The 16,116-nt window shown below is 32.9% G+C and overlaps 1 protein-coding gene across 2 annotated transcripts in view; it reads right to left on the bottom strand.

Moving 5' to 3' along the window:
• Positions 1-16,116, bottom strand: part of LOC111053536 — a 51,252-nt gene that overhangs the window by 23,298 nt on the left and 11,838 nt on the right. For both annotated transcript variants that reach the window (XM_039421325.1, XM_039421329.1), the window contains 12 exons: positions 15,764-15,913; positions 15,298-15,459; positions 14,358-14,627; positions 13,647-13,937; positions 12,536-12,854; positions 11,784-11,965; positions 11,073-11,276; positions 8,223-8,440; positions 4,704-4,832; positions 3,060-3,209; positions 2,447-2,649; positions 1,400-1,705 (listed from right to left, as the gene is read on the bottom strand). In XM_039421325.1, coding sequence (XP_039277259.1) covers positions 1,400-1,705; positions 2,447-2,649; positions 3,060-3,209; positions 4,704-4,832; positions 8,223-8,440; positions 11,073-11,276; positions 11,784-11,965; positions 12,536-12,854; positions 13,647-13,937; positions 14,358-14,627; positions 15,298-15,459; positions 15,764-15,913 — 2,584 coding nt within the window. The remainder of the gene's footprint in view (positions 1-1,399; positions 1,706-2,446; positions 2,650-3,059; positions 3,210-4,703; positions 4,833-8,222; positions 8,441-11,072; positions 11,277-11,783; positions 11,966-12,535; positions 12,855-13,646; positions 13,938-14,357; positions 14,628-15,297; positions 15,460-15,763; positions 15,914-16,116) is intronic.

Below are 16,116 nucleotides of genomic sequence, written 5' to 3'. Positions count from 1 at the left end.
AGCACGAAATTGTATCTTTATTTTTACCAACCAGTTTCTGGGATAGTTTTTTTTTAGTTTATAAACTGCAACCGACAATGGAAGACCTTTGAGATTTTTGTATATTTACTAAATTATAAAAATTACTGAATATCGATATAGGATAGTTACCTTAGTATTAAAGTAATAGATACTATTATTTTATGTATCACTGGCACTGAAAGTCCTGTATTCCATTTATCGGTTTGTTGCTCAATAAAGTTTAAATCAAAATATATTTTATTTACCAATCCTAGACCGTTGACATAATAGAAAACCTTATAATAATGTGTCCCTTGAGAATCCTTAATAACTTTGAAAAAATCAAAGATAATTTTTTTCTTCTTGGTTTTCTTATCTGAAGATGAAGTTCTAATTTCAAAGTCCAATATTTCAAAAGTTTCAAGTGCAGGGTTTCAAAAGTTTCAAAAGCTTCCAAATTTCAAACGTTTCAAGTGCAGGGTTCTTTGAATTGTAGATAGAAATTCATATAGCACCTGCCTAACCATGCGATTCGACTACCGCTCATCACTTATTGACTTAATCAAGATTTGGAGAAAATCCCGGGTCACAATTAATTATCATGCAGCGTTCCGATCCTACTCATGTCTGATACTTTTCTGGGGTGGATGTGTGGTGGTGGAACAGCCTTGACATGTGTTGCACGCACCATACTAGACTGTTGTCATTCGTGATCGGACCGGAGTGGGATCAAAATGCTGCATGATTTGTGTGACCTGGGCTTTATTCTACAAATCTTCCTTAATAGTTTGGTATCATTTTCATGTAAAATGAATTGAAAATATAATCTGAAACAGAAAGTTGATATAGATTGTTTCTTACCTCTGAGTCGATTACCTTTAATTTCAGTTTAATTGGAGATTTATGATTTCTATTCAGTAGAAGACCAATGTAATTAGCTCCATTTTCCGTGTTGATAAGTATTTGAGGATCATAAAGTAATTGATTGATCATTATTGATATTTACGTTAAAACACAAATACTTGAGAATGTAATTTAGATGTTCATGCTTTTTGAAAATGAAAAGTTTATAGATGAGATACAATGCAATTGTGTTTGATAATTAATACTCAAGTGTTGACCAAGAACGATGTGGACCTTAGTTCTTTGTTAAAGATAGTTTTCACTACAATTATTATGGTGTATATATCGCCAGTTGGAAATAAAAATATTGTAATGACTGTTGGAAAATTGGAAATTTTAAAATAATCTGAAACAACAGTTGTTTTGAAAAATGTATGAGTTTGGCTGTGGCTTCTCTCCAGGACTTGAAGTACGCATCTAAAATCACGCTGAAGAAAATTGATAAATTCAATTTCTCTTCCTACAAAACTAGAAAAAATATTGTGAACTCACTTACCCATGCATTTACTGATCAACGTAGATACAAAAGCGAAGTTGTCAACCAGCCATACATCCTTCTTCAAAATAGCACTTCGGACCTTTTCAATTTGTCTAGATAGAATTTTTCCAATTTTCTTCGTCTTGCAGTGTTTCATATCGATTTTCGAGAGCATGGGAAAGAAAAGTGATGGCGTGGCATGTAGTGCTTCTTCCTCATACAAACAGGAGACGAACGATTCTTTTCGAGATATTAAAAACTGGGCCAGTTCCAGAAGACCATTTCTATTGGGCGTGATCAACTTCAAAATACTTCGACATTCACCTGGAAAAATAATAAAATTATAAACATAAATAGTGATAAAAGATTATTAAACATAGATAGAAGATTTACATTTAAATGTCAGCATCTGTTTAGCTTTAGTTCGCTATCCTTGTCTGTCATTAGACAAAGTACATAACACCATGCTTTCCTAATTTCTCACGATTGCCAAATTAATAGGAATTTGTGTAGGACAATTATATTGGGTGAATTCAGAACTCATTAAAGATGAAGAGTTGAGTATTAGGTTTCAACATCTTCAGAATTTTATTCACCAAATAGTAATAACATTTGTCTGTCTGACGACGTGATTTGTCTGGAATTGCATAAAATAAATAAATAAAAACTGGGAAAGGAAGAAATATCGAGGCTTTTGTGGCATTCTGTAGGGAGCCGAAGGTTTAGAAGATCAATTTATTGATTTCAGATTATTCAATACCGGTACCCCAGAATCGTTCCTCGAAAAATTCACATTGATCAGTATTAATTCTCAAAAATACACTTTTTATATCAACTTTATATGAATTTGAATCATTAACACTTGAAAATGGCTCTTAAAGACTTGAAAACTAGTTGTATTGTGATAAAATAAAAGGTACTTGATAATTTTTCTTTTCTTTCAATCGACTACACTTTTTTTTGTATATGCATTTGTATCTTGCATGGAGAGTATGAATAAGTAACAGTTGACATTGGAATTCCAATGGTTGGACGATAAAAACTGAAAATTAATAATCCAATTACCGTCAGATATATTTTCCAGATAATGAGGAAATCGCTTGATGTACTTCAGGAAACTCGAATGTAACTCATTAATGTCTTCACGTTCATCCATTAATTGAGCTACTACGAAAGATACAATTTCATCCGATAAAATAATAGATTTCTCTTCGCATTTCTTTAATAGTGATGATTCAATAACAATCCAATTATCCAGAATGTAGTTTCTGAAAAATAACGAAATATGATGATATTACATAGAGAAAGTCGAAATCATATTACATAGAGACCTTTTGAAATCAACATAGAGAAAAGATAGCATAATGCTAACTTTTCGATACAATATACTATCTTTTCACTATGGTATAAGTACAACTGATGTTTTATAGGAGAGTGCAAGTTTATATCCTTTGAAATTTGCAGTATTGTATAATATTACTGCAGAAAACTGTTTTCTATAGCTGATATACATTTTTAAATGTGTTTTATTTTGAGTCCCTAACAATAATGGAATATCAATTGTAGTAATGTATGGTGGAATTAATTCCATAACATAGACAATATTTTTAATTTCGAAAAGATTCATATCCGAAACCTTTTTCCAAGGAAGAAATAAGAATGGAAAAATTGACCTCACCTCTCTTCTGTCATAACCATCTTGTTCAGAATGATTTTAATTTCATCAGCAGACAATGGCAGTGATTCTATGAGAGATAATAATAATATTATCTCCTTTTTCTTTAGCTCTTTTTTCTTCTTTAGCATTGTGAGCAAGTGTTTCACCATTCTGCAATTGAAAGAATTCCATCGTTAATCATAAACAAAATAGTACTTCTACTATAGAACATGCATAAGAAGAGAATCAATAAAGAAAGAGAAGTCGGTGGAAAAAAGTAGAAGCACTATTTACAATATTGATATAAACTAAGTAGACCGCTAATTATTAGCGGAGTATTATTCACTTTAATTTTTGATTAACATAACATCTAGATTATTGAGAGCTCTTTTTTAGTTTCCGTTATAATTTAGTCAGCATCATCAATGGCAAACCAATTTTAATTTTTCAACTGTGATAACCTTTGAATTTTATAAAATTGATTGAGAAGCTTTGGAGATTTCTTAATTTCCAATCATCCATTCATTGTGAACTAGCAGGCAACCCGTGCTTTGCACTGGGAAAAATTATGTGCTGTGAAATGCAATCTCCTTATGCCCAGGAAACATTGAAAAATAGAATAATTAGGCATTCATTATTTTGTCAAAATTACGAGAATAATCTTCATCAGAGATGAAAATTCTCAAAAAAGAGTTTGACCTGTCTAGAACCTGCAATCTTTCATTCATGAGTCGCGCGTGCTACCAACAACGCCACGCATTTACTTGCCAAAAACTCTGGTTGGGCTTGCATCGTTGCGTAAACTTTGAATTACAAATTAAATAAATTTGTTCTAATTATTAAATTAAAACTGATAGATTAATAAGTATAAAAATAGGTCTATAGCCATACTCAGTAAATTCAGAATCTAAATGTAAAATTGCAAGTTGATCAGTTCAGTAGTTAGGACGTGATGATGCGTCAATCGTGTATTTCCTATCCCGTACATGTGTAAGCCAATTCCTCCCTTTATAATATTATAACTTATACCGAATGAAACCTGTATAAATTTTTCGGAGTTGCAGAGAATAGTTCTGATTTTGACATTCAAAATTTCTATTTGATTTATTTTAATATAAAAAGGGAGTAATAATTATACTTGTTGGCTATTCTACCTAAATATAAAATTAAAATGCTGTATGAATAAATTGATCTATTCTACGAAAATAAAACTCGAATACATTCCACTGAATGGGATGAGTGGGATGTGTTGAATTCTCCATTAAAAAAAAATCATCTAATAATAAATTGGAGTTTTTTAGTTCAAAAACCTGGATGTATGGAATCTGAGCTCAAACATAAAAATGTCAGGGAATTGAGTTGTAGGTTTATATTCTTGCAATATTTAAAATGCCATTTTGATTCTGTTCAGTACAAACCACTGCAACACAAAAACAGATAACCGAAAGACTCACCAGTTCAAGATACCGACCGACGAGATGGTCCGTGATTTTCATCGTTTCAAATGAACCATCTTGTCGTGCGGTACCTATATATATGATATTTCTCTTGAATCTGATATTTTTCTGTTGGTCTGAAATTGTTCAAAATGATAGTTTTTTATGAAACACATAGAAAGTGTAATTGCAAAAACAGTTTCATGACAAAATTAACAAATCCACTTACTTGTCTATACATGGAGAAAGCATATCCTTCAACAGATTTCGATCGGAAATTGTATTGTTGGCAACATCAATAAAATGTATTAAAATGTTTGAGAAGTTTATATCTGCATTTGATTTTGAGGGAAGGAATCTGGAAACAAAAGCAACACTTAGTAAAGTGTGGAATGTGAAATAGAACAAAATTAAACTAAATCAAATCAAAACTGCTATAAAATTAGATTGAGAGAGAAAATGATTGGTATATGTTCTATACCAATTCACTACTACTACAAGTATGATTTAAAGTAATCTTTAAATCATTACAGTTTCAGAAATAGCAAAGTTAAAAATAAACAAAAAAATAACAATTGAATTTACAGTCTAAAAAACAATATGAAATTCGAGCGCATAGTGAAAATACACAATTTTCAACAAACTTAAAATTCAATTTTATGGGTTCGTTTCATAAAACATTTTCTTATTCTCTTTCCAGTTATTCTTCAATTTGAAGGAAATTAATCTGAGAAGATTTTAAATTAAATAATTAAATGGAGATAAATTGATGGAGATTTATCCATCTTCATTTGATTAATAATTGTTGATCTTCAACATCTCAAGCTGTAAAAATATCTTCACAGACTACAAATCAACAATGTTCAACATTAATGCTTAGATCTATTATATGATAGACTAGCAGGAACCCGTGCTTCGCAAGGATCTATTTTCAAACTTGATAATCTGAAAACTTGACGTAATGAAATTTTAAAGAACTTGAAATAGGCCTATAACCATCCTTGGTTAATCAAGAATCTAGCCTATAAGCAAAATTTCAAGTTAATTAGTCCAGTAGTTCAGACGTGGTGATGCGTCAAACATAATTTTCCTATCCCATACGTGTATAAGCCAACTCTTTATTTTATTATAGATATGGTTAACAACTGCAAGAGATAGGCGTGTGGAACAGAATAGTTGTGAAACTATAGCTGCGTACACATACTCGTGCTTCCAACCCGCACCGAGCACGCTCCTCCCTCGTACCGCCCACGTACCACCATCGCACAGCAATCGCTCCGCCTCCGCTCTCTACTCGAACCGATCATGAACGTTACGGAAGATGGTAGATCTTCTCGCGTTCCCCGGTCGAACCATTGTTGCTCGCCGGTCGATCATCAATCGCTCTGCTGGAGTGACGTTCGGTCTTGGAGCGGAACGAAAGTCTGTACGCACCTTAAGATAGCGCCAGAAGTGTCTCAAACACAATAGTAGGTACTACATGAACTTTTTGAAAGTGATTTAAAAAAAAAGTTAAAACAACAGAACTGAAAGTTGTCAACCTTATCATTCTACCTCCATTTAGAGAGGCTTTTGTTTGAGCCGAATGAAATCTTCTATCTTCTATATATATAAAAAAATGAATGTCTGTTTGTGTGTTTGTTCCCTATGACTTGAAAAATACTTAACATAACGGCATGAAACTTTGGGAATATGTTGTGTGAATATTGGGGATGGTTTCTGACCAGAAATTTTAATAGGATGGCTAATAATGATTATCTATTAATCTACTTTACAGGCCTATGTTTTTGAAATTGTCGGCCTAGCGGCTACCGAAGAATGGAAAGATGATCATGATTCAAGATCATATTGAGATAATATGATTTAGCATCTAAAGTTACCAGCTGTAATAAACACGTCACCCTATGATAAATTGTGTAGGCTACTGGTATTACAACGGTAGTTTGGAGTTGAAGTGAAGTTGATTGGTATCAGCTGTAGATAATGGCTCCTTAGAAGACCTATACAAATAATTATCACTCCCCTATCATTGAGTAACCGGAAAATGTTGGAAAAAATTATTCACCTCATGGAAGAGAGTTGTTCATATTGCATTTATTATTACTGAAGAATGTCAGAATAATTCACAATTTTTTTGAATTCAGCTTAGCTTATTTTCATCCTGAAAATCCTAAAATGGAAGATGGAAAGAATATGTAATTCCTGGTGATGATTCATCGTACATCGCATATTTCCTGGACCATCTATTGACAATCAATAACTATGAAAACATTGAACTCATCTTTGAAACACTAATTTATCCTATCTATTTTTTTTTTAATTCAACACTTTACTGTTAGATATTACTACCAATTGATTGAGAAGAATATGTTTTGGGAATAATGAATGCTGCATGAATAAGCACATAGGAATTCCGTATTTAGATTTGAATGAAAATATTGATTGTCAGATAAATTTCATGATTCACCAAATAAAGTGAAGTGTACATTGACTTTTGGCGGTACGAAGTTTGCCAGGTAAGCTAGTTGTAAATAAAGCTTTATTATTAATAGTCAACAATGAAAAAAGACAGGCTCAATCACCAGGAATACTATAAGTTCTGTGAAGGACCAGTAAGCCATTAATTTTGATTAGTTTAATCACTTACATTATGGACAATCAATATGTATGACATTTATTAGCTACAAAATAAAAAACTTTGAAGTGACCCCGACTACTACAATATGAATAACCATTTAAATCAAATAAAATATATTACTCACATCTCTCATCAACTCTTACTTCTTGTTCACAAAATATTAACACAAAAATATGAGTTATATTGAATGAACTCACGGCTAGTACTCAAGTTTGTCTTTTTCTGGCCATGCTACAAATGAATATAGGTTTATGTTTGACATCTTGTTTTTTAAAATCTTGTTGTCTATTAAGAAATTTTTCAATGTGATTTTTGTTTGCAATAAAATTTGAAAAAAAGAATTATCAACAAACTCCTAACCAAAGAAAATCTCTGTGCTCTGTTCTAATCGGAATGTATGAGACTCATACAACAATGGAACAAACACGTGGCAAGCTAGCGCTTTCAATCTTTGGAAAATTAAATTCGATCAGCTGATTTATGAAATTATTTTAAGCTTTCCAATGATTATAGATTATAGCATATGTTAGAATATCATGTGTCAATTATCTCAGTTCCATGTGGCATTAACCTTACCATGTTCATAACATTACTAAATATGATCCTTTTTTATCCTTTGAAACCCTTAGAGGCAAAATATCTCGAAATCCGTTCTTAGTGCGCGTCTAGCATGTTTGAAGAATATTTGGGCAAAGTTTCAAGTCTGTAGGACAATTAGTTTGAGCTGTAGTGTGATTTTACATCAAAAGTTTCGAAAAATGCCCTCTCCTGGACCCCCTTGTGCTCCTGATCGGAATTTTTCTGCATAGATCTAATTTTTTTTCGTAGCTGAACAAAAAAGTTCCTCATGACTTTGCTGTGCAATGAGCGGTTAAAAAGTACAAAATTTTGGGGGGCCCCAGCTCCCTCAGGGGGGCAAATTTCTGAAAATCCTTTCTTAGTGGATGTTTTCAGGCTACCATAAACAATCGTGCAAAATTTCAAGTTTTTAGGCTCAGTAGTTTGGGCTGTGGTGTGATTTCAGTCTGTCGGGGCTTAGCCTTTTATAAGTATAGAGAAGAAGAGAAGAGAAGAAGAGATAAATATAGTGTTTTTTACTTAATTACTTACCCATTAACAATAATAGGATGGATGATAGCACTAGTAATAACTGAGCTGAGAGCTTGTGAAGAGGTAGAGCAACAGGTGAGTCTTTTCATTATTTCAAGAGACGTGTCCAGTAGATCTGAGGTGAGGATGCCATGCCGGTGAAACTGAGTGATGTAGAACAAGGTTGATCTTAGAAGGAGTACAGTATTGATCTTTTCTTTTTCCAAATACTCAAAAACCTGAAATTGTAAATTATTTATTAGAAAATTGTTAACTAATTTGACTACAGTACTTGAAATTTAACAGAATAAAATCATAATCAAGCAGATCTATTATGCACTAGTTGACTCCAAGTTGAACTATGGTATAGGCTGTTGGGGCTCAACATACATAACTCATTTAAAACCTTTACTGACGTTGCAAAAGGCGATAATACGGGTTATGAAAAGAGTAAGTAGGTTTGATCATTCTTTTCCTATATTTCAATTCTTCAAGTGCTTGCCATTACGATACATTTATATGATTAAAGTTCTTTCATTGTTTTTCAGGATGTCAGGTAATTGTAGTGATCAGATGGGTGAGGGTGATTTAGTATACAGAACAAGAGGAATGACTAACAATATGTTGAAACTCCCAAAATCCCATAATACCTGTTTTCAAAAATCGTTTGTGTTTTTAGGGCCAAAATTCTTCAATCAGCTACCCTTTTATATTAGACAAATTAAATATTATCATTCCTTTAAAAGGTAAATTTGCAAGTGGCTGTTATCACAACCGCCTGATTCAATTGAGAGTTTGTTTGCTATTCTAGGTTAATTTTTTGTAATGGTATGAATAATTAAAAAAGAAACTAAATCAAAGTGCGCTAATTGCTATTGTTGGAGTGAAAGTAGTGTGAATGAAGCATTGAATGTGAATAGAATGAAGCGTGTGTGTGAATGAAGCATTACAAAATTATTTAAGCTGTGCTCCTACTTGCACGCGAATTATATTATAAAATTCAGCAAGTAGTAATTTTATTGTACAAGAAAGAAACTGTCTTTTTTCCTAATGTCTACTTGTTTTAAAGCTTACTAAATTTTTTTTTTGAATATGTAATAATTGTTATCTGAAATTTTTGGATGGATATTGTAAGCTGTTTCAATGCTTTGTTTTTTGGTCAGTAAAAAATTATTTGATTTGATTTGAATCAAACATAAATGATTTCAACAAAATAATAGATTTCCTCAATTATTTACTTCTACTTAAAATTGCAGTACAGCCGATGTGGGCCTTGGCCTCATCAACGATTATCCAAACATCCCTGTCTACTTCCGTCCTCCTCCAATCTCTCCTTTCTCCCTCCACATCCTGTATCCGTCATGCTTTATATACCTCCTCTTCTTAAGCTGGGTTTTCGTTTGTGCGTAAATGTCGTCGTCGACCACGACAGGGAGAGAATCTCAGATTGGGTAGATTTCCCAATCCCATTTCCCATTTTAATGGGGTAGGTTGAGCTTATACTGTTTTATACTTTTAAATGGCAATATGTTGATATTATTAGAAATGTTCAATTCTTTGATAATAAAGACAAATAATGAAAAGTTATTTGATCAGCTGTTTTAGCACACTTGAAATTTGGACAATATGAATGTCAACAATGGTTGTCGTCGTCGACTGCGGAAATATACGCACAAACGAAAATGCACCTTTACCGCAACCAATTTGTTATTTAGCATGATTGCATCTTTTGCTTGGTCACTCTTTCTACATATTCACGCCAGCTTCATGCCTTGACAAATTTGAAAATGGTCCTGCCTTGTAGAATTCAGTCTACAGTATAAAGTTTTTAACCGTTTCAAACATGCTTTCTACTATTTTTACGAATGACGCTCTCCCGCTTCTCTTGCGCTCACTCCAAACAATCGGTTCTTCCTTCTTTCATTTTCAGACCAACCAGTTTTATATATTTATTTAATCATCCAGAATGATTGCTTTAAATTTGATCTGTAAGAAGCTAATAGTATTGATATCGCATGTTTTTTGATATTATAAAACACCATCACCATGGTGCCGGATACCTGCTTACTGTCTACTATGCCATGTTTCACAGCCATGTCTGTCATGGACTTCACCTGTGGGGTGACTCTGGACGACTCGGTGATGTGCTGCTTCTGCAGAAAAAGGCTGTGCGAGTGCTGACGGGCAGTGACTACATAGCTCATTGCAGACCACTCTTCAAGAGGCTAAAAATGCTTACTGTTGTAAATCAGTACATTCTTGAATGTCTGGTTCGCATCAGAGACAGAGCTAGGAGTGCTGATACTCGTGGTGGGATACATGGCTATGGAACCCGGCAGACTCACCTCATCAACATGCCAAGATGCCGTTTAGCAAGGACTCAGAAGAGTTATCCTTTCATTGCCTTCAAGATGTTTAATAAGCTGCCAGAGTGGGTCAAGGATAGTGGAAGTGATAGACAGTTCCGAGCAGTTTTGAAATCACTCTTGGTGGAGCATCCATTCTATAGCCTGAGTGAATTTCTTGATAGTGAGATGACATTTTGAAACTTTTTTTTGTGACATGTTTTTTAAACCCTGACACAGTCTATCCAGCAGCGCTGGTCAATGACCTAGAATGAAACTAAACTAAACTAAACATCTGCATTCCTTCTCTACATTAAATTAGAATTTTTTGAGAAAATTCTACTATTTTGCTTTATCTTTGATCTGCAAGAATCTAATAATGGATAATATCGCATGTCTCTTGATGTTATAGCAACACCGTCTGTATAATTTATGCATTATAATTTCTAATTAATAAATGATGCTCCATCAAGTAAAAATGCAAAAATAAAAATAATGTTATAGAAAAGAAAAGTGTTTAAAATACCTTTTTGACCATTTTGGATGATTTTTCCGGATTTTGGAATATTTTAGCCAGTTTCGAATCAATACTGTTCGGTACTGAAGACAATGATGGAAATGCACAAGATTTAATATCTCCATCACTCCATGTTGCAATATAATCATTCACTTCAGATTCATTTTGATTAGAGAATTTCTTCACTAGCAAGTCCAACTTTTCTGGATAATCCTGAAATAATGAACAAATTGCAGTTTATCTACAAAGATCTTTAAAATAAAAACATAATAGAAAAATGACAAATGGAAAGTCGATCAGTCGGACGGACGGATGCTTGATGCTTTGTAAAATTAAATAATAGTTAGTTATATTATAATTTGTAAGTAAGAGTAAGTAGTAAGTTATTCGATTATTCTAAAGTCAACTTGAACTACAAGCTGGGAGATACACATTTATAAAGGCTATCATCTAAAAGAAAAACATGAATAGTGCTAAACAATTTTAAGAAAATATTTTAACTACAAAGATTTTGTATCTTACAAGAATCTTGAATTCTTGAATCTTGAATTCGATGGTTGGAATTCAAAACTTTCAGTTATGTTGCAGCATAACGAAGATAAATCGATTGGTCATTAATAAATATTGCTTCAACCCATTATACTCGTATATTGAAATAAATACTATTTATCAATTCGAAATAAATAACTAAGTAATTTAATAAAGTGATAAATAAGTAACCTGGAAGTGCAGGAGGTATATTAGAACAGATGAACTGAGGTCCATAACGAGGCTGTCAATATGTTTTGATTGTTTCTTCGAGTTCATAAAATCAAGCATTGCTGGTATAAGAGGACTGATATTTTGAGAATGCTTGACGAGACTGTGGCATCTTTCTTCCACACTTAAATCGTTCTCCAACACTAGAAAACACAAACATTCACTCTTATGCTTCTGAAAAGGTTTAGAACAAAGCTTGTTTTATTCAGTCTACTTTAAATGACACAAACTAAGATAGTTGAGTATTGAAGTCAAGATAATAATCATAGGAATGCTATTCAAATGCTAGTTCAGATATTCAAAAAGCATAAATCAAAAATTGGATATACAAAGTCTCTCTAATCCCTGTTCATTTATATAATGAATGTACATTACAACTGTGATGAGACATAATGTTTCTAAACAATCATTGAATTAGTATCAATACTATCATATGTGTTAAGGTGCTATTACTTAGCGGCGTCTCTAGACGCCGCGAAGGAATCGCACCTAAACATGCAATCAGTCAGAATAATTCCGCTTTTCAGGAATTGAATAATAATTTACAGTGGAGACATTCAGCATAGGGAAAGTAATTTCAAAACTTCACTCTTACTTTTTCTCAAAAGAAAAACTTCATTGTAGTGAGTCACCTTCTTGGAATAAAAGTAAATTACAATATTCTAACATTGAAGGTGTGGATAATTGACAGTAGTAAATAGCGGCTATCTTACTTTCCATGACTTCATCAATAGTTGATGTTGATTTTCCTTGAGATGTCGCGACTACTGCATCATGAACTTCTACTAAGCATTTGAAGTAAGACCCAATATTTTTTATTGTTTGTCTGATGACCTTCAAAAAGAAATTTTTCACACTGGATTCATTTGCAAACGATTGGAGGCAGTGGAGCCAGATTTCCAATTCATCTTCTGCACCATCTAAGAGGCCAGTATTGAGTAGCAGTTTCTTGAGGCCCTCCCTAGCTTCACAACATGATTCCGGGTTGCTTAAATGGTTGATATGCAAATCAAGTGCTATGGAAAAAGGTTTCTGAAAATCAAGATAAGAATTATATTAAAAGCGCATGAAACACTATTTAAAATATACTACACTATTAATAACATTTTTTGTATTAACAATGCGATAATCCAAAATACTATTCTTAATTACATCAGCTATTCATAAAACAACTATTAACTTGAGTTAGAGCATTACATTTTAATGTTTTATTCTTATGGCAGTTTTTAGAAGACATTTCTGTCTACACAATCATCAAGATTTGTTACTGTTGATGTTCTTGCTGATTGAACATGCTTAGGCTTATGTTATACGAGCGCTAATGCCGCGGCGTTTTTAGCGTCGGGTTAACTGGGCAATGGTACTTCCCTAGTGCGCTAACAACACTGTAAATAACTTGGTTCAGCGTTGCTGCGTTAACACCGCGACATTAGCGCTCGTATAACATGGGCCTTGAAAAAAAACTGAGAGACCAGATTTAGTACATGAATTTTCCACCTCAACATACAATTTAATTTGGACTAACAAGAAGAAAACATACTATTTAAGTTTAGATAATTTTTTTTATAATTGATTGATGGGGTTTTTCCAAAAATCAATATGCATTGCCATGGAAGCTAACACATGTAAATAGATATTAGAAGATAAACTGCATTCAGATACTGTACTGGAATCTGGAAATACTCCATTTTTCTAGACAATAAAAGAATTTAAGGAGAAAACATATCTTTGAATATAAATACTGTATTAATACTTCTTTCTACGAACAGAGGAACAAACAAACATTGAGAAGTCTTGATAATAGTAATTGAAATGTATACTTACACTCATAGGATCAAGAGGTTTCAAGATGGAAAGCACTCTCATAATTTTTAGTTTCAATGTCCCGGAACATGAATCTTCAGATTCATCCAAGCTTGACAACAGAATGGTATCGATGGTCTCAGTATCATCCACATGGAGATAGTCGGGCACCATGTTATGCAGCAACAGAATAGCATCAATAACTGTAGAAAAGTATTCGGGGAGAGTCGGACTTTGAAGCGGTGAATCCTCAGTTTCAGTGGTATCTTTCAGTGACCAAGCATTTAGTAGCAGTTCAATTTTTGGAGCCACCTGAAAGTAAAAGGAAAGCAATAGAATAAAGCTACAGATAAAGCTACAGATATTAAATAACAGTTAAAAGTAAGATAATGTTCCAATTGTATATTGGAAGGATTGTTGACTATTTTCTCGTATCAATTGGATAGATATTTTGCAGAAGGAATCCGTAGGAGAATATATGTTTCCATATCATATACGTTCTCAATAAATTATGGTTATTATAAGAAGTAATTATTAAAAATTGATCATTATTGACCCTCCAAAATATTTCATGTTAAAACCAGATTTGGGACCCATTCAAAACTGTAGGTCCACTCATCTATTATAATCATCATTCCCATTACCCACGCACAAATCCAGGGCTTATGAGGGATTCATTCTCAACAGAAAAATGTATACGGTAGCTCAAATAATGTAATTTAAATTACTCACCATAATCAAATGTTTTGAAACAAGCTCAGATACATCATGCTCAGATACATCTTTGAAGTATTTTATGCAAGATTGTAACTTGTGCAGACAAGTGTACAAGTATGTAATGCAAGAGAATCGCACTGCAGCGTCGGGATGCGTGAGAGCCTTCTCACTGCAAACATGTTGAACGACCAATGGCGACATGCAATGGCTCATTATCACTTTCATGTACAGCTCGATATTCATATCAGTCAGATATTTTTCATCTATTTGCACAGCTTCAACAAGCTAGAACATAGAAACATCATTAACATACAATAACACAATTATGATATATCACTAATGGAAGTTGAAATTTGATATTCAGAAACAACTGTGGTCTGTTCAACACCAATATTTTTTTATCAACTGCTCAAGTGAACCCCTAAGATCCCAAATATTATCATTGATACGTTTTATTACTAACCGCGGAAATAGATTGTAGTGATTAATAGCTGGAAAAATCATTTTGAGCAAACTGAGTCAGCATCAATAGTGTGGGAATACTCACTATAAGCTGGAGCAATTTACAGTTTGAAAAAATAACAAAATAAATGACATAATACATGTAGAAATAATTTATGATACTCTTTTAAAATACTCTTTTTGTGAAAAATAGTAACACTTAAATTTTCAAAGTAGCGACATGTTTCGTGATGGTGTTGCAATTTTTCAAGTCAAAAACTGTGAAACATCTTTGGTATAACTACTGTAAAACCAAAATTTTGGGACGACTGATTTTAGAGCGAATTAGTACTGATCGAACTACAAGATTTCAAATGTTATTATTTCATCAATGAAATAATGCTTAATAAAGCATAATAATAATATGCTTGGAAACTGATGCTTTATAACAGTGCAGTTATACTTGAAAAACTTCCATGTAATAAGCATACATTTTTTGAAAAAAATTGCATACCTTTGTCAAAAACGAGCAAGTAGATAACCAAGAAGCAGAAGAAGATGGCTCGAAAGCTGACTTAATCGATGTCAAAGCTGCCTTGATGAGATCAGGGTTGGCAGTAAGTATCTTCAAAGTGAGATCTTTTGCAAGATCATCATTCCAAGCCACTTCTAGGTTCTGAAAGAAATCAATATCATTCATTAGCTCTATAAATTTAATTTTGTAAGCGAACTTTAGTCAGATTCTTGTTAACGGATTTTTTTGGTTATTCTGTGCTTGAAATAAAGTCATGAAAGTGCTTTGAAATAAGTCGTTCCCGGCATTTCCAACAAATATTCCACATTTCACAAGAATAATTTGCGTCGATGGAAAAGCGAAAAATACGAATGATGATAAATAAGGATTCAAGCTTGGATTGTTAAATTTAATTGAGAATTGAACAATTGAAGATCAATTTACTAACATAAATTAAAAAGCGTACCTTGAATAGCGTCCTAGCAATGACATTTTGACACTGACTCGTGCCCAATAATTTATCTTCAAACACAACTCCTTGTTTATGAGAAGTGCATAATACGGTCAGAAGCTCATGGACAATGCGTCGAACCTTATCTTTTTCTTCATTTGGTCCCTGAAAAGTTACAAAACTGTCATAAGAAATGTACAAGAAAATAAATTCGTCTTCAAATAACTCTAATCTGAATACAAATCATCAAGGTCAAATGACAAAATGGATCACAAAAAGGTAAGTTTGAGAATTTATGTGTCACATGTTTCAAGTTTGAGTGTAGGTAATATGAGTACATAATTGAATTTGATTACAACTTGCCAAAA

Source organism: Nilaparvata lugens, chromosome 1, assembly GCF_014356525.2.
Source record: "Nilaparvata lugens isolate BPH chromosome 1, ASM1435652v1, whole genome shotgun sequence".
Lineage (NCBI taxonomy): Eukaryota > Metazoa > Arthropoda > Insecta > Hemiptera > Delphacidae > Nilaparvata > Nilaparvata lugens.
The sequence above is the reverse complement of the archived record's forward strand: the minus strand, read 5'-3'. Positions and strand labels throughout refer to the sequence as shown.